At 49.7% G+C, this 24,539-nt stretch overlaps 1 protein-coding gene across 1 annotated transcript in view; it reads left to right on the top strand.

The window, feature by feature from the left end:
• Window positions 1–24,539, top strand: part of LOC103919802 (neurofascin-like) — a 54,548-nt gene that overhangs the window by 13,629 nt on the left and 16,380 nt on the right. Inside the window, 22 exon segments of the mRNA XM_009327364.1 lie at window positions 352–463; window positions 1,123–1,307; window positions 1,719–1,843; window positions 1,845–1,869; window positions 2,184–2,327; window positions 2,730–2,841; window positions 2,940–3,106; window positions 3,684–3,831; window positions 4,465–4,589; window positions 5,519–5,554; window positions 6,366–6,467; window positions 6,581–6,778; window positions 7,763–7,833; window positions 8,455–8,677; window positions 10,809–10,924; window positions 12,192–12,396; window positions 14,366–14,488; window positions 15,138–15,311; window positions 17,277–17,291; window positions 22,350–22,357; window positions 24,251–24,263; window positions 24,294–24,476. Coding sequence (XP_009325639.1) covers window positions 352–463; window positions 1,123–1,307; window positions 1,719–1,843; window positions 1,845–1,869; window positions 2,184–2,327; window positions 2,730–2,841; window positions 2,940–3,106; window positions 3,684–3,831; window positions 4,465–4,589; window positions 5,519–5,554; window positions 6,366–6,467; window positions 6,581–6,778; window positions 7,763–7,833; window positions 8,455–8,677; window positions 10,809–10,924; window positions 12,192–12,396; window positions 14,366–14,488; window positions 15,138–15,311; window positions 17,277–17,291; window positions 22,350–22,357; window positions 24,251–24,263; window positions 24,294–24,476 — 2,610 coding nt within the window.

Raw genomic sequence — 24,539 nt, 5'->3', positions numbered from 1 at the left:
CCCCGGGGGGAGCGGATTGGGCGGGGCCTTTCCTGAGGCCCCATCCCCGCCGCCCAGCTCCCTCTGCCCATCCTCTGCTGCTTCTTTACCTCCCTGCCTGCCAAGCATCCTCTCTCTACCCTTTTTTTTTTTTTTTAAACTTTAAAAATTACCTTGAGCCCCTCTCTACTTTCCAGGTACATTTCTGGGTGAGTTCAGTATCCCAGGCTTGGCTGGGAACTTGACAGCTTCCCCCCCCGAAAACACCGTGTATTTCTGGCCCTGTACGTGCCCTCCCCGTTGCTGCGGCAAAGGAGAGTTTAAAAGCACTTTTGTTTTGTTTGTTTGTTTTTTGTCTCCTGCTGATTTCAGCCCGAGGGATTACGGAAACAACCCCCAGCTTCATGTATCCCTACGGGACCTCAAGCAGTCAGATGGTGCTCAGAGGGGTGGACCTCTTGCTGGAGTGCATTGCTTCAGGAGTGTACGTACCGCTTCCCGGCTGGTGGAGATGGGGAGAGGGCGGTCCCCAGCCGTCCCCGGTGGGACGGCCTGGGACCAAGATGCTGAATCACCAGTGGAAATACCTCTGGCTACGAAAAGGGATCGTTCCCTTCCTTTTAACTGCTATTAACAATACTCTCATAACTTACTTAAGGCATAAGAGCATGGAGCAAACAGGAGAACTGAGTTTTGCAGCACTGTTCAGAGAAGCAGGTGTCTTCAGATACTTGCTGTCCAAGGATAATTCCCCACTGGTTTGTCCTTAGAGCTATTTGCAAATCTCCTGGGTGCTCCTCACCACACTGTATAAACTGCGGGTGAGGACATCTGTGGTCCATGTGCCTGCAGAAGCGTCCTGGGCTCGGGGTCAGACTTTGGCAGCGCTCCCGGGGCGTGCACACGCTGCCAGACCAGCGCTCTGCATCCCCAAGCAGGAGGCGTGAGATGGACCCCGCTCCTGATCAGCTGGTGATGCTCGGGGTCCTGGTTTAGGGGCTGTGGTAGGAAGGAGGGCAGCCCAGCAGTTGGATCAGTCCTTATCCCTGGGTGTGAGTGGTTCCGAGGGCAGGACTATCAACTGTTTTCTTAGGAGTAATTTTCTTGTCTTGCAAAAGCATTTATCTCCTCCCCTCTCCGTAGACCAGCACCAGACATCGTATGGTACAAGAAAGGAGGAGAGCTCCCAGCAGGCAAAACCAAGCTGGAAAACTTTAACAAGGCCCTTCGTATCTCCAACGTCTCCGAGGAAGACTCCGGGGAGTATTTCTGCTTGGCATCGAACAAGATGGGCAGCATCCGCCACACGATCTCGGTGAGAGTGAAGGGTACGTCATCTTTACCTTGCCATCTTTTTTTACCGTCGTAACCAGGAGCTGAGGGGATGTGCACGGGAGGGGATGCTCTGATTTGTTGAAAGGGAGAGCGGGGCCTTTCTGCGGGGGCTGCCTCTGTGCTGTATCCAGCCACAGTTGCTTCTTGTCCAAACTGACCTCAAAGCGGTGTGAGACGTGATCTCAGCTGGTGTAACTGATGTAAATGGCTGCGGTTTTGTGCGAAACAGGAGGATTGTGGCCAAAGAGGGGGGAAGAGGACTCTCCACTCTCGCTGTACCCAAGAAAGCCCACTTGAGAGGGCAGTGTTTTCATGTCTCAGTTCAGCGGTGTGCGGGCAGGGAGGGGATTTTGGATGAGGTAGCACTGCTGCGTTTAAAACTGGTGCATTGGCGTATTTTAAAGCTGCTCCATACTGGTTGGACGAACCCCAAAATTTCATTCTGGCCCCTGGCGAGGATGGCAGGCTGGTGTGTCGAGCCAATGGGAACCCCAAGCCTGTGATACAGTGGCTGGGGGAGGGCGGGGCTCTTGGTGAACGGCGAGCCTATAGAAGGTGAGCAAGGAAGAATCTGTACCTCCTTTACAAAAAACCTAGCCAAGGATCTCGTGGCTGACCATGAGAGCCAGAGCTGCTGTCGGGGTGCCAGGCACCCCACTGAGCGGTGTGCGTGGGCTCCGGCATTGCAGCACATAAACCACCTGCTTGTCTGAGACAAGGCCAGTTGAACCGTGTCTTTGTAGGCTGGGGAGGTCACGTACCATCGTCCGGTTTTATCTGGGCTGAGATGGAAAGATGCATAGCGATACTGAGTGTCTTGTGCATTTTAATTGAAAATTTAATTTAAAAAGTGCTCTCTGTTTTTGAAGCTTCTCCCCCCAACCCGAGCCGAGAGGTGGCTGGAGACACCATCGTATTTCGAGATACCCAGATCGGCAGCAGTGCCGTGTACCAATGCAACGCGTCCAACGAGCACGGCTACCTTCTCGCCAATGCCTTTGTCAGCGTCCTGGGTAAGTACTTAGGGAAGATGAACACCCTATACTCAAATTTTCCCTGCAAGAGTTCTCCATTTGCTTTCCCCTTTGTTGTTAGCTACTCTGAGGCTAATGCACAAAGGTACACGACCTCTGCAACCGGGCTTTGGAGGAGAAGTCCATTGCCATGGACCTGCAAAGCCAGGCAAGGCTGAGCAAGTCCTGTTGGCGCTAAGATGTAAGCTGGTTCACGTAGCGAGGCTAGAAAGGGAAGGAGAGATGAGAGGGAATGGAGAAGCTCTGCTGAGTCTTGAAAGTGCCAACAAGGAAGACTGAACAAAAGAGAAGGGAGGGTGGAGGAAAAGACTGGAAAGGGAGCAGTAATCTGGAAACTGCTTTCTTTTCTTTCTCAATGGCTGTGATTTTTGCTGGTTGCAGATGTGCCGCCACGGATACTGGCCCCCCGCAATCAGCTCATCAAGGTGATTCAAAACAACAGGACCCGACTCGACTGCCCCTTCTTTGGCTCGCCGATCCCCACCCTGAGATGGTAAGAGCTGCAGCACGTCCCCTGCCAGTCCAGAGGGGTGGGAAGGGGAGGTTTCCTGCTCTTTCTTCCCTTACAATAGCACTTTGTCGTGTTGTGAGGTTTAAGAACGGCCAGGGGAACACACTGGACGGAGGAAACTACAAGGCACATGAGAATGGGAGCTTGGAGATGAACATGGCTCGGAAGGAGGACCAGGGCATCTACACTTGTGTCGCTACCAACATCCTGGGTAAAGCGGAGGCCCAGGTTCGCCTGGAGGTCAAAGGTAGGGGCACGAAGGGCTCCAGGTCAAAATGGTCTCTTGGATCTCCTGAAACTTGCAGCAGAAATAATAATTTAGGTTAAGGGAGGGTTGGTTGTGCGCTCCAGCAGCCTGTCAGCAGGACAGGCACCACGTAATTTGGAGCTGAAATCCAGAAAATGGTAGAGATTCCCTTTTAATGTTGGAAAAAAACAAGGCTGTGGATACACTGAAGCTGTAGAAGGGCTTGGTGTGGATATTGAGCTGTGAGATGCCATAAGCAATGCAAAAAGAAATACAAAGGGTTAACTGACAGCAATAAAACATTTTCTGAATCAAGTTTCCACTGGGGCTTTCCCTCTTCAGCAAAACTGATTGCTGACTCAGAAAACTGGGTATTTTTTACAGGGTCAGCATGAATTAACGGCTTGTTAAATTAATTTATTTGCAAGCATTTGTATCGGAGACAGTTCACTATAGCAAGCTGGACAAACACTTGACGTGCATGCTTGTCCTTTCCAAGTAACACCGCTCTTGATTGAATTCCTGAGCCAAGACCCAGCAGTTTGGTGCCTAATGCTTGCTTTCTGACTTTGCGCAGACCCAACCAGGATCGTGAGAGGACCAGAAGATCAGGTGGTGAAGAGGGGCTCCATGCCTCGCCTCCACTGCCGTATAAAGCACGACCCTACGCTGAAACTCACCGTCACCTGGCTGAAAGATGATGCACCCCTGTACATTGGAAACAGGTCTGTCTTTAACAGTGTTGTGGGTCTTCTCTCCCAGAACTGTCGGACTTTTTACGGAACGTTTCAGGAGTCACCAGGGATAATATGGATAAACGTCGAGTTCCCATCTAGGCCATATTTGCTGTTCTTGATGCTTTTAATGTTACTAGCTGCTTCCAACAGACACTGCCTGGCAATTAAAATTGACTTACCAGTAAATCAAGACTTTGACTATAGGTTTTATTTACAGATATTTTAGGACATCTTGATAAAACGGGTGGGTTAATAACAAGCTACTTCAAAATTAATGTTTATCTGCTGTGAGTGGTACAGTTGTAATTTCCTTTCCATGGCTGACTCCCTTCTCGTGAAGTGAGATCTGATCACAGGACACGAGCCGGTCAGAGGTCAGACTGTTTCCCTAAAAGTGTGATTATCCCAGATACATACCAGAGCACATTCACTGATTCCTTAGGAAATGAGGTTTCCAAGAATAACTCAACACATCCTTAGCTGATAAAATCTTCAGACCAGAGACGTACTCCTGTTCTGTTGGGCTTTTATATGTATTTTATCAGAGAACAGTTAGACCTCAATCCTGCTGCTTAATGTGCTTAGGCACAGTTGTGTGATTATCGTTCTCATCCCTTCAAGGATGAAGAAAGAAGATGATGGTCTGACAATATATGGCGTGGCTGAAAAGGACCAAGGGGATTACACCTGCATAGCTAGCACGGAGCTGGACAAGGACTCAGCTAAAGCGTACCTCACCGTACTAGGTAAAGCTGTCCTCCGAACGTACTGACACAGAGCTAAGTGCTTTATTTTTAATTCAACAGACTGACTTCAAGGTCAGACTGAAAGGGTGATCTGTGATCACAGAATTGTCCTCTGAAGCAGAGATGCTCAGGGAGATGCTGGCAGAGCAATTGTTCCGTTGCGGCAGGACTCGGCAAGGACGTGCTGCCTCATCTCAGACTCAGACAATGCCATTGAATTTGAGTCGAAGAAAACTTGCATTTGAGACCAAAAAAAAGAGTAGTTATTGCATACAGCTAAAAATATCCAAATGAGGATGTTGAAGCTCTGTGAGAACAGTCCTAAATTTGCAAGTGAATTTAACTGGATGTCAGGCTGCTGAGCAACACTGGAAACCCGGGGGTGAATGAGTCACCCCTAGCCTTGCAGGTCCCCTTTTCAATATAGGGAGAGACAAACCTAAGCCCATTCCCCACACCCGTTTATGTACACTGTGAGATCTACTTACAAAACACAGATTTGTCAATCCTTGCTCTTGGCCGCCTCAGATCTTGCTGATGTGCTGCATTCAGGGGAGTGCCCCAACGTGCCAGTGCCGCTGGCATAGACCCGCAATGCCCTACAGAAGTCAGAGTGCAATGTGAATCCCGTATCCCTAATAATTTGACTGGGCTTGATTTATTTCCCTTCCTTTTCCCCTAATAGCTAATTAACTCTACATCAGGCTGATGTTTCCTCTTTGCTGTGTACTAGAAATACAAAGAAAGGTGTGCAGAGCGTGCCTGGGGGGCTCTAGGGAAGGACGTACCGACTCTGGTCCCCAGGCAGGATCGGATCCTTCTGAAATCTGTAACTCTGTGTGTAACTTTGTATTTGCCAGGTGCTCCTTTGGCCACCCAAGCTTAATGACTAAACTAACACCGTTAACAACCAATGTCTTACCTTGCAGCCGTCCCTGCTAACCGTTTGAGAGACTTACCGAAAGGTAATCATCACTAATTCTTTGGGTTTATTTTATTTTGTTAATTGATTTTGTTAATTTTTGTTTGGCCCTGCCAATAACGCCAACAGAAAATCTAGGTGTAGCGGTTGAAAAAGCTGGGAGCTGATGCTTCCAAGTCCTGTCCATGTTGTCGTTGAAAACCCATCCAGATGGCCGTGGGTAGAAAGATCCTGTATCACATCATTTCGTATCTCACAGCGCCAGTTCTTGAGTGAAAGAATCACCTTACCCGTACCTGGAAATGGTGAGCCCCGATGGGAGGAAAAAAAATCACATCGAATCCCTTGACCTTTACCTGGAAAGAAGTTATTACTGTTACTGTTATTGCATGAACTGGTTGTGTGCGACCGTGTGGGTTGTGACAAGATAAAGGAACCAGAATTGTGCCCAGAGCATTTCTAATAAGTATGTATTTTCATTGAGGCTTTGTGTCTTTTCTGTCCTATTTGTTTGCATTTATTTTTTGGACAGCTGCGTGTAGTTTGTTGTCAGATCATATATCCCCCTGCTAAGCCACTATATCGTGCTTCCACCACCAGATAACATCAGTTTTACAGGGAGCAGGTAGGGTTTCAAGGCAGGGCACAACTAGTACGTGAGCACATTTGTATTTAAAAAATTGCACTAGTCCACCAAGAGCTGCAGGACGTGAATCGTGCCACCGAGCACGTGTCCTCCCATGGGTCTGGACTAAGACGGCCAGGGCTTCCCCTCCTGGGAGAAGTGATGGGAACTGGGACTCCCAGCTCCTGGGACAATCCCAGCCTAGTTTGTCCCGTTACTCGGCCAACAGAACGACCTGACCGGCCCCGTGACTTGGAGCTGACAGACCTGGCCGAGAGGAGCGTGCGGCTGACGTGGATTCCCGGAGATGACAATAACAGCCCCATCACAGGTCAGCTGCCGGACCCTCTGCCCCGTATCCCTCCTGCTTTCTTCTGCACGGTGGAGGGAAAACTTTCCTTGTGAGCTGAGCCCTTAACCCCACCTCTCCATCCTCTCCCCCAGACTACATTGTCCAGTTTGAGGAGGACCGGTTCCAACCTGGCATGTGGCATAACCACTCCAGGTACCCCGGGAGCGTCAACTCGGCCGTCCTGAGCCTCTCTCCTTACGTCAACTACCAGTTTCGGGTGATTGCGGTGAACGACGTGGGCAGCAGCCTGCCCAGCGTGCCCTCCGAACGATACCAGACCAACGGGGCACGTGAGTACTGTCCACCTGGTCCCTCTTGCCGTGGTGACTTGACGTTGTTCTTAGCATCTGGCCACCACTCTCCGCGTAGGCTCTTCCCTCGTGGTGTATGATCACAGCTCCTGTAACAGAAGCAGATTTACACAGGTGAGGGAATGAGCTGGTCCATGCATGTGCTGGTGGGGTGTGATTTTATATATCGCATCCTCAAGCCTATGACTGATATTCTGCAGAGCAGCAAAACTCAAATGGAAAGATTTATGCAAAGGTCACTCCAGCAGAATCTGTTGAAGGGAAGCCTGGTTTTACCTTACAGAGAAGCTTTATAAAGAAAGTCTTTCATCCTTTCTGACCACAGGAAGCTCAGAAGCCTCTTGGAAAATTAGACTCAAGTGTAAACTGGCCACAAGCAAAAGGCATTTTGTTCCAAAATTGCTAATTCATTGTCCATTGCTAGAGCTGGCCAGGAGCCCCGATCGATGCAGGAGTAAAGTGTGCTCCAGTCCACGACCAAGACTCCGGTCTTCAGTTTGTGTGCCCAGTGCTTTGTACGTTGTAGAATACTTGGGAAAATTCATATGAGGAATTCACAAGACACTCAGTAGTTTTGCTGCATTTCTTTATTTAACCATCGTAGAGATAATTCTGCAATATCTACTGGCATCTAGTGTTGGTTTTAGACATTACTCTTCTTGTTTCAGATTTCAAAAGTGTCAGACTCGGCTCCTGGGGTTGCTTCACAATGGCTGTCTTTCAAAGATTTAGGACGTTTTGGGAAAAAAAAAAAAAAGAGGCGCCTAAATAAATGGCCTGGTTTTCAAGAGTGCTGAGAGTCTCATGTTCCATTAACCCGAATGGGAACTTCTGGAAAAATCAGGCCATTAACTTCTGTCTTGAAAGTACTTTTGGCTTGCACGGTAAAGGTTTTTTAACCATTCAGATGGTCATTTTTCAACATTACAAACTGCATTTTTTTTTTCCCAATGTGAATTTCAGGTCCTGAAATTAACCCAACAGGAGTTCAAGGTGCAGGGACCCAAAAAAACAACATGGAGATAACCTGGACGGTGAGTTCTTCTTTGATGCTTGACAGCCACCCAGCGTCTTACCATTATGGTCACAGATGCTAAGATATTGAGAACGTGGCATCTCTAGCATGTGTGATGTACCACACAGAATACCATAACCTTAATGATCATAAAGGAAATAAAAAGCAGAAGATGCATCTACAAGAGAGGCCGTTGTTAGTGCCTAGAAGGAGGTCTGTGATAAAAACAGTAATTTGTAACTATGTAAGCCAAAGAAAAGATGCTGGATCACAGATAGAGGTTAGGGAGGATGCTCAGAGTGTCTGATTCCTTAAGCAGTATATAGGGCTTACAGACCAGCTCTTGCTTTTCTTTGTGGACCAGCAGGTGTCATCCACAAATAAGCCAGCATCTGTAAGGAGGATAGAAATTGCAGTGGGAGTATGGACTGGAAAATAAGGATATGGTTCTTGGTCCTGCCTTGGGTCTGGAGGGCAAGGACTAGGTATGTCTCTCCCTGGGAACAAAAGTATTGACCTCCTTTGAGATTTGCTGATGGAGCATGAAATAAGAACCAGCTGCTGAACAGAACTCCATGGCAGAGAAATACCGTTGCTCTTTCTCCTTCTCACTTTCTTTTTCTGTTTTGGTCCATTTAAGCCTCTGAATGCAACTCAAGCTTATGGGCCCAACCTCAGGTACATCGTGAGATGGAGGCGAAGGGACCCCCGAGGGAGCTGGTACAATGAGACAGTGAAGACACCGAGGCATGTCGTCTGGAACACGCCCATCTACGTGCCCTACGAGATCAAAGTGCAGGCAGAGAACGACTTTGGTAGAGCACCAGAGCCTGACACTGTCATCGGCTATTCAGGGGAAGATTGTGAGTATTTTCTCAGCCAGAGATCGTAAGTGTTTCAGAAGGGCAGGATCCCACCCAAGGTCAGTGGGTTGGCACCTGTGCCCGGGACATGTTCATAGCACCGCTTGATTTGGCACAAAAATCCAGTTCCAGGCATTGGAAGAAAGAGGCTTGGCCATTAGATTCTGTTCTGGGCTCTGCCTGCAGCTGCCTGCATGACCCAAGACACTTAGCCTCTCCCTTGCCCTCTGTAATACCCAGATAACACTTTGAGTGTGGAAGACAGTGAGATTTCATTTAAGATGAGCTCTGGCTGTATTCCAATAAACTGCATAAAATTTTTTGCCCCCGACATCTGTAGAGCACCGAGTTCACCTCGGATGAGAGGTGCTACGAATGGCCAGAAGGGCCTTGGTTCATCCTGGCCTGGATTCTTGTGCCTCTCTGATGAGGCCCCAGCTAAACCCCAGCTTGGGCTCCTGTTTGCAACACACCATTGGCTCAGCTTATCTTTCTTTAAAACTCTCCACCTGGTTACGCAGAACAGCGGCCAGCTTGTTTAACTCTCTTCTCACCTTCTTTCTGGGCTACTGGTATCACCTTCTGCGCCTGTAGCATCCAAGACTCTGAACTATGATTATCCTTATCCTGTTAGGAGAATGTGGTTTGCTGCCAACAGCTTTATTCTTAAAGAAATATATATTAGTTTCTTGCATTGCAGCATCAGTGTGGTCCCTGGCCGTGTGACTTTAGAATTATCAAGAAGTAAGGTAGATAAGCTGGCTAACCACCCGTGACTCTAGGCTTGAAGTCAAAGGGGGCACAAACAGGGCACAGCAATTTCAAGAAAATCTGCAATCTTGGTGCTGAGGTAGCACGAACGACACATCCTCCTACTGGGCACCTTCTCCCGGAGGAGCGAGGGCAATGGGAAGGAAAACGGGCAGAAACGGTGGGAGTCAGGGTAAGAGCTGAGCACTGGAAGCAAAGCCGGACCTAGCTGAGAGGCTGTTACTGGAAAAGCTCCGCAAGCACCCGACTGCACCGTCGCCTCTGCATTACCTGTCTGTGCACAACCAGGGTGGGTTTTTTTTTCCTAGTTTCAGTTGAAAACTTGTGCAATAATTTTGAGTTTTGGGAGGATCTGAATGAGCCTGCACGTGTGTGCTTTACATGGAGGTAAACCAGGGAGACCAAAGCTGCTGCATCGCAGCCTAGACACAAATGTGTTCCTGCCTGTATCCCGAGGGGTGGGACAAGTTAACAAAAAACCCCCCAAAACAAACAAAAACCCTAGTCCCTGCCCTGTCATGTCTGAATTGCTTCACAAATAACTGCAGGTTTCTACATACAAGCAGGTGGTTTGTAAAGAGGAGGTAAAAAAACCAGCTGGATCAACAGCAGGTTCTGGCCAAATTCAGATCAACAGATGTGGAAATAACAGGCAGTTTTGTAACTCCTGGGACTAACAGTGCCCAGCCAGTTGCAGCAGGAGGGGGCCGGATTTGCCGGCAGCAGAGTCACGCTGTGCCACCCTTCATTCGGCGAGGGAGGTGAGCCAGACCCCTTCCTTGCTGCTAACGTGATCCCTTGCAGCAGCGTGTAGGAAGCCCTGCGATTAACTGGATCACGAATGTTCTCGTGACGGCTGGCTGAGTGAAATATGGGGGTTATTTTTTCCCTCTTTCCTGTGGAAGCACTGCTAAAAAAACAATAGTCAGCTTTTAAAGCACGCACGTGTCAGGGAGAAAGTGAGGGGGATGGAGGTAAGTGATGCTATTCTGCGTATTTGCACGGTCGTAGGGTCCGCTCACCCCAAACGAGGGCAGCCGGGAAGCTGAGCGTTGGCCTGTTGCTCCTGTTTTATGTTACCAAGTTTGGAAATCCTCAGAAATTGAATTTAAGGAGGCAGAAAAGGAGACGATTGTCCCCATGAAAACGCTGCCGGCAGACAGGGCCGGCCGGGGTGCCAGCAGATGGCAGAGCCGGCGCGCAGGGCCGCTGCTCGCCCGGTTTGCAGCAGCCCGGCAATGCTGCGACGGGAAAACCACGGCAAGGGCGAGGGGGGCAGAGGGGCGTCCGTCTGTCTGTCTGACCTCCAGGGTACTGCTGGGTGCCTAACGTACACTCTGCTTTATCCCTGAACGCTCAGATCCCAAGGCTGCGCCTACAGATGTTAGGATAAGAGTTTTAAACAGCACTGCCATTGCTCTGACCTGGACCCGAGTGCACCTGGACACCATCCAGGGACAGCTCAAGGAGTACAGAGTGAGCAAAACCAAATCTCTTCGGCACTGACTATTAATACAGCTAACCTTCTCACAAGCCGAGGTGGCCCCGGTGATGGAGCTGCCTGTGATGGGGATGACAGAAAACTCTCCTCCGGCCATCAGGACCCTTTTGCCACGGCTGGGGTGCAGACCGCAGGGGCTGAGCTCTGCTCTGGAGCAGCACCAGAAATGAAGGGCCTTGGTTTGCTCTTTGTGGTGCCTGGATGGGGCTGGGGACATCTCCCGTTGCTCCCCCAGGGCTCGGTGCTGGGCTGGCCCTTCCCAGTGCCTGGCTGCAGGATCTGGGGTGCTCAGACAAAGCAAGTGGGGCTGCCTTTGTGCACCCAGAGAGGGACTCGGGGTGGTCCTGCCCATTCAGTGAGGTGTCTCCTGGCTCTAGAGCAGCCCAGAACCACGGGCTGGCTGGCTCTGGGGGGGAATGACCTCAGATAGGTACAAACAGGCTAGTTTTTGTGTCATCCCCAAAGTACCTACACCGTCTTTTAATGACCACCAACCCCTGCAAAGCCTAAACCCAGCAGTTTGTACTAACTGGCAACTAAAGACAGCATGGATCCTGTTTGTTTATTTACTGCTAAGGTAAAATACCGGTGTTTCTGTACAGAGGATAGACCCTGTTCAAAACAAGCAGAAGTCTGGACAGAGCCCCTTCTATCAGAGTTTAAGACATTACCAAAAGCACGTGTCCTGCAAACAGTTATAACATTTCAAATCCAATAATCCGTTAGGCATGAAGAAAGCTCCCTGGGTACTGCTTTCATTTTTTTCTGTCTCTGCTCTGTCATTCTGGTCTATTTTCTGAATGATTCTTATTTCTGCATGAAATAAGATTTACAATCGGGGCTTCAAATGGGAGACTTTCCAAGTTCAGACTTTCCTTTGTGCCTGGACACGTCCCACCTTTCCTTGTAGACAGCTACGGTACTAATCCAGGCAGGAAGGGAGAATCACTTGGCGCCTAGCGCTCGGGAGCCAGAAACAGCTCTTTGTAGTCTGGGCTTAGCTCATTTTGCTCTGTGACCTTTGGTAAGCACTTAACCCCATGCTCAGCCTCTTCCTCAGGTAACACCACTGACCTGCCTCGCTGGGGGGGTGTGGAGCTTCATTAATTGCTCTAAAAGGCTTCTGCAGCTGGGAGCTGCTCTTTGGAAAGGCAAAGTTTTGCTATGCTTTGTTAATGAAAAAAAAAAAAACAGTTGCACTTAAATGGGAAAAGCTTCACTTGCCATGCATGTTTCTTGAAGGCCTATTTCTGGAGAGACAGTAGTTTGCTGAAGAACCTGTGGGTCTCCAAAAAACGGCAGTATGTGAGTTTTCCTGGAGACCGAAACCGGGGCATAGTGTCCCGGCTGTTTCCTTACAGCAACTACAAGCTTGAGATGGTTGTAACCAACGGGAGAGGAGATGGGCCACGCAGTGAAGTTAAGGAGTTCCCCACACCAGAAGGAGGTACGTTCCCGGGGGTGTTGTGCAGACACCCGTCCCTCGGGCGCGTGCTGGGAGAGGTTTGGGTGGTTCAGCTCTGCAGAGCGGACCGGGAGCTGCACCGCTCTGCGGCAGAGCCACGATGCTGCCGGGGAGATGCGCCAGGGACAATTTTTAGCTGAGCCTGGGCAGCATCTTCTGGGCAGCATCACTGTCACACGGCACTGCTGTATGCCTTCATCACCGCGGGGTAGGTGACATCTCTGCAGCTACTCCTAGAGCTAACTACTGGCACTGTCTCATCAATCTAAAAATCCCCTTCAGGTACTTTGAACACATCAGCAAGTAGCTCTTAGGCTGAACAAGAGAAATGTTTGCAAAGCCTCTTCAGAGGCACAGCACCGTGCCCTTGATTTGCTGCCTGACCTGCGAATGTCACCTCACCTCCCTGTGCTCCGGGTCGGTGAAACGGGAGTGAACGTATTCATCTTGCTCAGTAAAAGGCAGTAAAATCTGTAAGACCTAAGCACTTTTGTTCTGAAAGGATGTCACTAATACCCCTGTCAGACTTTTAAGGCAAGAGCGCCTCATTCTTCCGTTTAAAGAGCTTGTGTCAAGGATGAACTTGAGATTTTAATTTTCTTGCTGTCACAGGAGCTATTTATAGACACGCCAGTAACTTTTTGTTGGAGCTGCACTTTCAGTGCCTGGCAATGAATCTTCCTGTAGCACAGATGTTTTTGGCACGGTGTGTTACAAAAATGCAAGAGGAGAAAACAGTAGAGGCTGGAAGCAAATCCTGTCTCAACTAACACAAAATACCGTGAGATTCATGAAAGAATCCTCTTTCTCTTCCTCTTCATCCTGTGCCTGCTGTACAAGAACAGCATCTCTCAGTCCTGTCTCTTTCTTCCTTAACATTTTCTTGGATGCTGTCACCATCTTCTAAGGATTTTCAATCGACCAGCCATAATTAAGCTTGTTTAAAGAGAGAGAACTCTGGTCCAGTCGGGCGGTTTTGCAGTCAGGTGCATTTTGATTGAGCTGCTTACCTTTGTGCTAGAGGCACGGAGCATTTGGGATAGCTATACGCATACCTGGGTGGCATTGATTGAAACAATTATAGCAGATTATACTCTTGTCATAAGTAAACTGCTGATTTGTTTTTTCCTATACCACTAAGCGATTTTATTGACTATATGTTGATGTTTAGGGGATTAAATGATATTCTGCAAAATGTCTGTTTAAAAAAATAAGTCGCTAACCTCTCAGATCAGAGCGCCAAGTTCTTACCCCAGTCAAGACACCGCAATTATGAGTAAACCAGGAGGATAATTTAATTCAAGAATGTATAATGCTTTCCTTCCTTTACTAGCTTTGAATAAGCAGTCATAAACGCAGCCATTCCTCAGGGTAAGGACCACTGTATACATGCACCAGCTCCCTGTTACAGATCTCTAGACACATTAATAACACAAGGATGCTTTGCAATAAGAGAAGCTGCTATACTATTTTCACCAGTCCGACAGATAAATAGATGAGATGTAAGTGTTGGGCTGGATGGGGGCTGTAAACAAGACCAGTAAAGTATGTGTACAACATACAGGAGTGGGGCCTGAACTGTGTCGCAGCTCCACTGCACGGCTGTAGCATCTTTTGCGGGTGCCTCACCGAGCTGTGCGCTGGAGGGCAGCGGTACCCAGCGAGCGCAGCGCAGCGCAGCAGAGGCACGGTGCTGCTGGGGCTGGGGTTGCATGCAGAGCTGCTCTGGTTTCTGCTCCCTGCATACACGCTGCTGAAATCCCTGGGCTGGTGCATGGTTTCTGGCACAGATTCTTGTTCAGTCGGTTTCTGACCTTCAAAGAGTGTGTGTGTATTTATGAGTGTCTTGAGCGTATCAGTCAGCCTGCGATGTATACAGTATTGTAAGGTATGTTATCTCGTATGTTTTTTCTTCTTTCCCTCTCCTTCCTGGTCCCGTCCTCCTCCCAAGTGCCCAGCTCCCCCAGGTATTTAAGAATCCGACAGCCAAATCTGGAAAGCATCAATCTGGAGTGGGATCAGCCAGAGCATCCCAACGGAGTCCTCACAGGATACAACCTTAGATATCAAGCCTGTACGTTCCACATGTTATCTTCTTAGTGATAATAATTGTCATTACATATTTTCCTTGCTGCTAAATTACCTCCTCACCTAGCACAGAAAGCTCTCTGTAAGGAACTGGAGACTTTCCTCACAAGATGGGATGCACCGGTGTTGGAGAGGAGCCCTGGAGCAGTGCTGGGCAGCTGCGGTTAACCAGGGAGGGTGGCGGGTGCTCAGCAGTTCTCCAGACTTGACCACTGAAGGGAAATAACTTTGATCTCTGATTTAGAAAGACCTTTAAGTGCAGTCTGAGTAGTTTATGTGCTCACTCAAACACAAGCTCCTGGCTATGTAAGAAATGCTGTCCGGAGTGCAGCACGCTCTGCAGAGCCCAGCACGATGCCTGGGGCAGTACAGCCTTCTCTGCTTGAGACCTTGGCACTTGTGCTATGCCCTTCCTTGACCACCTACACAACCCTGAGTGTCCCCGCTAGCATGTCCCCCAGCCAGTAAGTCACCAGCTGCCCTAGACGAAGTGTATTTAACAGCAGCTATAGCTCTGAGCACGTGTGGCCCCACACCGACTGCCAGTCGGTCCTGGGGGAGAGGTGACGAGGTAAACAGCACAGTGTATTTCTGAAACAAGGCTGAAGCCACCACGACCTGCCTTTCCTCCCCAGTTAACGGATCCAAAACGGGCCGAACCCTGGTAGAGAACTTCTCTCCCAATCAGACAAGGTTCACCCTGCAGAGGACAGACCCCATCTCGCGCTATCGCTTCTTCCTGCGCGCACGGACCCAGGTGGGAGAAGGAGAAACCATAGTGGAGGAGTCGCCAGCCTTGCTGAACGAAGGTATGTGCAGCAGCAACAGCTTCTGGCTTTGCTGAGGGGTTAGGGAGGAGACGGTACATGTATCACCCAAAAACTGCAGGTCAGAGAATCGGGTGGTCCACAGAGCAACCGGTCCAAGATAGTGTACTTGGTGCACAGCTACTATCTACTGCAGAGTTAGATAGGTGACTGACCAGGACTGAATACTGCAGCAGAAACGCTACGGCGGTGACTGGGGGGACTGTCCTGTGCTCTCGGGAACCATCTTGCAAAAGGTGAAGCTGTAATCTGCCCCTCTGCAGTCTCTGTACAAGCTAAATAAGGGGCAGATGTGGGTGACTTTTATGTGGCTCGAAGGGGGTGCAGCAGCTGCATCCTCCAGGGCAGTGAACCCCAGGCAGGGGCTACGGTGCCACGTCCCTGTCACCCCATAACCAGCAGCTGACCTGACCCTCCAAAGCAAAGCCCTAACTCCCGGATTCATAATAAGATAAAATGCCCATTGTGGGTCATTCATCAAAATAAGTGAAAGTTCAGGAGCCCTGAGGGAACTCGGGGAGACAAAAGCTGGCTCTTTCCTTTCTTTAGCATTTGCTAAAAGACCTATGATTTGGTTAGCGCTCTGATTTAATGGGGTTTTTGTCCCCTTTCCTCCATTTCCCCCTCCTCAACTAATGGCTCTGAGTAGGAAAAGTAATTCCTACTGATGACCCAGTGGAAACGAAATGCTTCCTGACACCTCTTAGATGGGCTCCAGCATCGCTAATTGATGTGACAGGATGGGAGATGGGGCTGCATATGCTATGGGGAAAAAAAATCAGCTAAGTTACACCCTGGCAAACACGAGAGGGGGCATGTCATTGCTTTGAAAAGGAGCTTCGCTGAACAAACTGTTAGAGCACGGGGAGCGGACTGAAGTTGTCGGTGCTGACAGACAATAGTTCTAGTTGTTTCATACACATTTGCTTTACTGGGTTTGTTTCTATATGCTGATAACGGCGACTGTTAGGAGAGCACAGCTAAAGAATAGCCATAACCAACCGCTGCTGTATATTGCTGAACTGATTTGTATCAGGAAATAGCAGGTACAGCGTACGCCAGCGTGACAAGGTAAGGTTCCCTGTCCACGGGGTCAGGGATGCGGATGGGCAGTGGCACCCAGTGCTCCCCGGCTGCCCCTGCCGAAGGGACGAGCTGCTGCCACTTAGCAAAAGGACAAAGCGTTGGCCGTTAAGCAGCAAGAAAAATTAAAGAGTCAAATCCCAGTCTGAAGTTAGAGAAATATGGCAAAGTTTGAGACCCTGAGGTACACCATGACAGAGGCAAGTTCTGCTAATGACAGGCATGTAAGTACGATTAGCAGCATTAAATGCCCACTTTGATATGAAGGTATCTGCTGTAAAGCTATGCGAAAGCCGAGTTTGGAATTAAAAAAAAAAAAAGCCGATTAAGAAAATTAAACCCATTAACGCATTCAGAGGTTGTTTTCTGCTTGCCAGACTCATTCACCTGAGAAGTTTAAATAAAATACATCTCTCTGATGTTCTGCACCACGGGCTCCAACCCGCACAAGGCAGGACGAGCACTGATGTTAGAATTACACTAGAAAAGAAACCAAGGTGAAATTCAGAGTGTCAAAACCGGTCCTTGCTGGGATTAGATATAAGCACCTGCTTAAACACTTAATCGACACCACTGGCATCTCTGCTGCGGAGCTGGTGTGTGTTTAACTGGTAATCTCCATCTCCAAGGGGATGTCCCTGCTCTCTCTGCCCTGTGCAAGTGGCTCTGATGCACAGGAGGGTGACAGGTTGTAGCTAATGCATTTATTCCCTCTCTCTCAAGTCTCTGGTGACTCTGTGCAAGTGGTCCCGAGTCTCTTGTTGGTGTGTTCTGGTTGTTTTATATATTCCTCTGTTTTCTCTTCCCTTCTCTTCTATGCTCTCTTCGTATTCCCCTCTCTATCCTTGGCGCTGCCCTCTGAAGCCACGCCAACCCCAGGTACCGTACCAGCCGGAGGAGGTAACAGGCATGGGGCAAGGCTCACTCCACCACCGCTCGGGTGTGCTGGCAATTAAGCATGCACTCCATTAACCCTTTCAATGGGAAGGTGAAGTGTCAGGAGTCTAAATTGGACGTATGAAACGACAGCAGGTAAAACGAAGCCCCACAGGCAGCAGGGACTAGGGCAGGCTCCATGGGGGGGGTCTGCAAAGATTAAAATATCTCTGAGCGGGGCTTAACAGCCCCCCAGATGCCTAATGATAGCCAAACCCACCAAACACTGCAGCTGCCACAGACTGTACAAGCAAAAATGAGAATCATATTGCCCTATTAAAGAGGTTTTTTAATCCCAGGTCTGCACAAAGCCCTCTCCCTTTTTAAGCCTCAACATCCCTGCCCTGCGAAATACAGAGGAACATTTACCAGCCCTCCCCGACTCGTTGGTGCCTGCCCATGCTGTGCTCTGCCCTGCAGTATTTAAGCTGCATGTTTACACCCGGGAGCCTGCAATATTGCTGCTGGAGCAGCTGCCTCCCTTGGCCACGCAGGTCTGTGCGTGGGGGGACCACACGCCACACACCTCCCCAGGGTTCTTTTAGGGCTGCCGGGGCTTTCGTACAGGAGAATCCTTTTGTTTCCAGGTGCCCATTGAAAGGGTTAAGGACAATGTTTGTGCCACAGCTGTGCATGTCTGCATGCGAGGCTATTGCTGGCTTTGCCCTCGATTGCGAATTTCTGCAGCAGCATTGAAGCAGAGAGAAACCTTTTCTTGTAACGGGGCGGGGGGGCAGCATCTCTATCTGCTTTCAAGGAAACCCAAATCCTCGGTTACCCAGTGTCAACCCTGCAAAGTCCAAAGCATAAGCACAACTTCTGGTTGCCCAAAGAAGGACACCCACCTCTTACGAAAGCTGCAGACATGACCTTCCCCCCCCCTCTCTGCCCCTTCGAGCCAATATTTCAGCAGCGGGGACAGCCCCGTGACCAAGCTCAGAAGGGGGCGAGCAGCAGTGCTAGGGAGTGCAGCCAGCCAAAATGCACCCCGAATGCTGGCAGAAAAGCTTTTGGTCTGGAGCACCAGCACTCATTTGCCCCGCACCAAGGGCTCTGTAAGAGGTCATGCTTTGCCTTTGCTGGACACAGCCCCGGGGCTGCCGGGCCTTCCCAAGGACGAACAGCTTCTTAGGGAAGACTCTTCCCAAGTGATACAAGCGCAGGGCCCGCTCTCCGCACCTGTAGGTTTTGCTTTCCTACCTCATAGATGTTTCTCCTCCTTTTATTTTGTTGCAGTGATGTCTCTCTACCCAATATTATTTTGTGGTTTTTTTTTCCTTTCTGAATAGATGCCAATCTTTTTCTTATCGTATTTTCTCTTCCTAAAAAAAAAAAAAAAAAAAAGAAAAAGGGGGTAACAGATTGGTCTGCTTCGGGTGGTGGCAAACTGAAAACGGACATAACCTTTTGGCTTAGAGGATCTCTATCCTCTGAGCCCGGGAGGGCTGTTTTGCTGCGATAGCTCGTACTTTGGCCAGGGTTTAGCTTATCCACAAGAATCTGGATTTTCTTTGTGGATCAGGATCACCCCCTTAAAGTACTTTTCTACTTGTAGTGGCTATTGCTGAACTTTGAAAAGACAACGTGATCTCTTTATCCTGCCAGCATCATATCGTTTCGGGCATAATTTCTTATACCACTGGAAGCTAGATGAATGAATTGCCGTTTAAAGGATAATTCTACAACAGAGCCCACTGGTGTCCCGTCCCCCCCCCTCTATTTTTTACCTTCTGCTAGGAGAAATAGTAAAGCAAAAAGATAGGCCAGAGCTGAAAGACGTCTAAGAAAGAGTTAGTAACTGGAATAGTAGGTCGTTAAGTGCTAACTCAGCCGCGTCCACAGCTTCCTCTCCGCGCTACACTTCAGCGAGAGAAATCAAGGCCGTGTAAGCCGTGGCAAGATCCAGCACACATCTTTGTCTTGCTCGTGAGCTGGATGTCATTTCTCGTTAGGACACGGGGCGGGTGCGGGAGCCGTTACACAATTCGAGCGGTGTTTGTCCCGAGAGGCTGTTTCTCTTCCTAACAAGTACGGGGTTCGAGTGAAATACTGATTGACCTTTCTCGGAAGATTTACCTCCGCTCAGTGACCTAGATTTTGTAGATCTTTACGGATGCACAGCAAAAGTTGTCTTAAATTGCAGTAAAATGCCCTTTGCCATGGGCTGCTGGCACTAAAAAAAATAAAAAGGTCTTTTTTTTCCAGGGGTAACCTTACGTATAGAGGGTCATAGCTGTTTTGTATGTGTATGAGGAACTGGACCAGCTTGATAAAATCAAAAAGTGAAGTGCAGGGACTTTCCCTTAGGAAAGGCTTTACCCTTCCTAAGCCAGACCTGGACAGAGGGAGAGGTGACATGGGAAAAGAGCAGACATCTAAAAAGGGCTCTCATTTATGCTATGAACGACAAAAAATCAAAACTGGATCCTATACTACCCGTGTGTACGGAGAAACTTCATCAGGGACCATAAAGAGTATTGGTCTTAGACTTTAAGGAAAAAAAAAATTTGACGTTTCTCTGTTCCCTTCTTGTCTCTCCATAATTAGGAATCAGAGGAGAAAGATCCTATTGTTCATTTTAGAAATGGACAGCAGTAGAAACAGAGAGAACTGCTGACCCCTCTCTTTTAGAGGCTGCTCAATCGCTCCTTTCTATTCTTGAATTTCTTATAGCTATCATCAGATTTGGAACACTTTACGGTAAAGACTTCACGATTTCCTTCTGTTGTTAATAACTGGGAGAGGGAGAGAAGAAAAAAAATATCTCTGAAAATGTATTTGGCTAATCATCAAAATTCATGAAAAATTAATCAAATTTCTCCAAGCCTAATTATTTTGTAGACACACCCAAGGGAAAGCTGTTACTACAGCCTAACAAGACATTAAAAGCACCTTTAAATAATTAAAGAGCAGTATGGATGTGTATTGTTTCCTGTATTTTGCAAAAAAACATGCAACTACTCCCTGAACTGCTACACTACTCGGAGCGGGACTCGAGTCCCCCTCTTAAGAGACTCCCTCTTTAAATATCCCCCTTTTGCTTTTATGATTTTTCCTCTCAGTTGTTTTTTTTTTTTTTCCTAATCTGAGCCTCACACAGTTTTTGAGCAAGGTTTGGGCTCCTTTTTCCTGGCCCATTCACGGTCACAGGAGCCGAACTGCAGCAAAGAGCACGGCCGTCCTGCTGCAAGCATCTCTCTCATTACTTAGCCTATTAATTGCTACAGCCAGACTGCTGCGTCCCCTGTCCATTATAACAGCGATCTCCTCCCCACCATGCCCCTCGGTCTCCATTACCTGAAAGGGTAATGCATCTTGCAGACAGAAAAAGCAATCTCTGCCTTGCAAAGATGGGGCCTATTAATGAGCGGCACGGTCGTTTAGATGTTTCCAGGAAGATGGGCTAGGCTAAGGTGGGAGCAAGAGAATGGGAATTGCTGTCGCTGGCTTTTCCTCTGGGTTTCCTGGGTGTACTGGGGCAATTTCAAGCCTGCTTGAGACACTGGTTTTCAGGGCGCTGCTCTGCCCTGCAATTGGGAAAGCGGCAGCCCCTTCTCTGCACCGTCTCCTGCTTTCAGAGAGGGGGGGGGGAATTTTTTCCCCATCACACAAATGCCAGATGCTCGGTCCGGTACCTAAACTTCAGGCAACTGTTGTCAAAGCCCTTGAGTGAAACCTCACGTTGGGAACGCAGAAAAATAAATTCAGCTACTCTGCAAAGCTCAGAAACGTTATACCTGATGAAGTATTGCAACCACATTTTTAGAAGGATATGTGTGATTTCTAGATTTTCAAAACAAGCAGTTCTGGAAATGCCAGCCTGGGCCTCCATCTCCCCCGGTCCGCCCTTCTGCTGCCAGGAGCAGTGATCTCACTCTTTAATTAGCCCCGACATGGTGGGCAGCGAGCGGGGGACCCCAGGTATCCCGGGGAAGGGCCACGGCCCAACGCAGGATGCTCCCTGCCGCTCCCCCGTGGCGGGGTACCCTTTTCTTCAGGGGACGCCGGAGTGCTCTGATCTCTGTCAAAGACCGCCTTTATCTCCCCCCAGACTGAAATCAGCTCTCATTAGGGGATGGATTTCAAAGCCTAGAAAATGCCCCTTATCTTCTCTCCCCCAAATCTCCCAGCTGAGCTTTTCTCCCGCATACATTTCTTATTCAAACACAAATAAGGCGGTAGCTTTGAATCCCGGGGCAGCTTACGACTCAATCCCCCCACGCCTGCGGGAGCCCTGGCCGGCCGCAGTGCCGCCTTCCCACCGCCCGGTCCCATCCTGCAGCACGGTGCTGCCCATAGACGCTCTCCCCATCCTCCCCTCTCCGAACTATTGCTTTCCGGACTCACCCGATCCCACTTTTTACCTGTTCCTAGTCCTGCCAGGATCATTTTTATCCCCAGTGCCAGCACCCCCCTCCTCGACCTCACGCAGGGACCCGCTCGGGAGCGAGCCCGCATTATCCTGATGCAATGTGATAGCCCTGCTCTCGGGGATCGCTTCCACCAGAGTGCTGGAGAGGTGTGGGCAAATCCTGCCTGCCATCATCATCAGCCGGAGCTGAGCAGCACAGCTCAGACCAACGCTGAATTGCTCCTGTCAATGCAGCATCCAGGAGGGTCTTGGCACTGCAGCCTCACCTGCATGCATGTGTATCTGCATGTATTACATAAAGATTATACCCTACACAAGAGAGAGCAAAGCTTTGACTTATCCCAGCTAATCTCTTCCCATCCAGGGTCTAGAGGAGCATTAAAGCTGAATCTTGCCTGCTAAAGCTGTTACACCAGTGCTAGGTGATGCAGGCAGTCCTCGAAGGTGCTGTGCGGGAGAGACATGATGCAGAGACGTGTAACAGGCCTGGGAGCTGGGGGTTGTGCTAGGTTTCCCACCAGCTCCAGCCTTTCAGCAAGTTACTTTGTGCCTTGTTGGGTCCTATTTTTCTTAGAGGGGAGCCAGGGATTCACAGGGGAAACCCTGAGGCTGCGTTAGCTAATAACTAGCGTCTACGGTGCTGTTTGATCGTGTACATTGCAAACCTATTCAGGAGCTGCAGCTTAATCGGGTTAATGGTGATATTAACCTAGTGACACTAATCTCTTAACCTTCCAAAAAACCGCTATAAATCAGCAAAGATGGCTGTTAATACTTCTCAACCCAAGAAAGGCTTTCGTAACTTATAGCCTCAGGACAGAGCAAAGCCCTCGATCAGTAACCGAGTGAAAGAAATGCAGAACAGCAAACCCCCCAACACCCCTATTGCCGCGGCTGGGTCAGGTTGGAGAGGGCTTTGCTACACTACAAACACCCGAGGACAAAGCCGTGCCATTTCCCACCCAGGCTGGGTCCCCCCTCCCTGTCACCACCATCTCCGCTCCCCCCCCCCAGCCCCTCGCCCGGCCGTGGGGCAGCGACGGGCTGTGCCAGGAGGGTGCTTTATTTTGGTGGCTGCACTGCTGCATGAGGCTGGCTGCGATGCTGCGTTGGTACCACCGCGGAGAGGAAGCGCTGCTCTCTGGGCACATGTTGGGGTGGGCTGGTGTTTTCGGGACGCGCCGGTAACTGTGGTTTTATTGCAGCTGCGGTCGGTAGGGAGATGGACTGAGTGACCTACTGCTCTTCTCTGCTTTTGGATCTCTGTAAGGGCTGAGGTTTTAGGGGTTGGCCCTCCTTGGGGATGGACTTGGTGAAAAAGCAAGCCCTGGCTTGGTTCTGGGACACCTTTTAAAGTATTTTCCTAGAGCTATTCTTGTTTGTGGGTGATATTTAAAATAGCCGGTTTCATTTGCCTAACAGAGGGATTTGTAATCCCTTGATCTACAGTAAGAGTAAGTAAATATAATCTAATGCAAGCGCCACAGGGTAAATCTCTGCTCATTTACCCTAGGTAGTTTAAGCAGCATTTCAGCTGCATTTTCTGCTGGCAGGTTTTCAGGCCCAAGCCAATGCACTCTCCTTTGTGGTGTTCAGGACCCTCTCAACCACACTGCGGGGCGTGTGCGTAAAGTGCACATTTACCCCTTTGCTCTGGAAATACAGCACAGGTGAGATGTGGACGGGGGCCGGGGGGAGCTATGTAGAAAACAAATTGCTCAGACTGTCCCCCTGGACAGCTTGGGGTGTGCCAACCCCTTTGTCCTAATTTAAATGTAAATTGTGAGGGGCAACGATGGCAAAGTACCATCAATCACTCACCAAGGAGCTAAAATCCACATTAATGCTAAAGCCGCTCCATCACCAGACTGCAGTATCAGTACAGAGACGAGCCAGGAAGGAAAACAGCTGAGAAGCCGCAGGCTGAATTGGCAGCTCAAAAATGCTGGAGGTGTAGTCCAGGGGCTGCTGAATTAATGTAATTGTGGCTTGCCTGGCCCACGACAAATGGGATTATTATGTTTTCTTAAGAGATAAATCCTGTTTCTTATTTCAGGGAGCCCTGAGTGCTCTCAGCGCAGTTCTGTGCGGGGGATAATGGGGCAAGGACAGCCTGCCCTGTGCACCCCCCAAACACCCCTCACTTTCGTCCTTCCATGCCCTCCATGCAATTTAAGCCCAGGGTGATGGGGGGCACCGGCGGCAGAGCAAAGGCAAAAGAGAAGCAGGTCGTTCGGCCCTGGAAAAGGGATCAAACCGTGGGCCGCAGGCGGTGGGTGCGCAGGAGCAGCGTGCCAGGGGCAGCCCCCCGCTTGCTGCCCCTCTTCGCCCCCAGCTTCGCTCCCTGCCCCTCGGCCGGGCGCGTGGCCGTCCCCGCACGGGGACGGGAAAAGCGGTTCGGCCTCGTGTTTCCCGGTGCTGTTTGCCTCCTCCTTCCCCAGTCCCCCCCCCACCTCTGTGCTGTGCTGCTCTGCTTTCTCTCGTGTGCCTGCACGTCCAGCCGTCGGGGATGGCGAGTGCAAGCCCTGAGGAGATACCACCTCGTCTAAAAAGCCAGTGTTTCCCTCTCCCAGCTGCAACTGAGTTGCCTCCAACTACAATCGGTCTAACCAGTACTACAACAACCCCAACTACCACCACCACCGACACAACTACCACCACCACCACAGCCGCCACCACTCTACCCGCCACCACCGTCGCAAGCACTACAACAGCTACAGAGAGGGCTCCGGCAGCCACCACAAAGCAGGAGTTGGGTACTGCGCTTTCCTTTTCCTCTAACCCCTCCCTCTAACCCTACTGGGACCTTCCCCGCATCT

The sequence above is a fragment of the Pygoscelis adeliae genome, unplaced genomic scaffold (genome assembly GCF_000699105.1).
Source record: "Pygoscelis adeliae isolate BGI_AS28 unplaced genomic scaffold, ASM69910v1 Scaffold197, whole genome shotgun sequence".
In the NCBI taxonomy this organism is placed as follows: Eukaryota; Metazoa; Chordata; class Aves; order Sphenisciformes; family Spheniscidae; genus Pygoscelis; species Pygoscelis adeliae.
The sequence above is the reverse complement of the archived record's forward strand: the minus strand, read 5'-3'. Positions and strand labels throughout refer to the sequence as shown.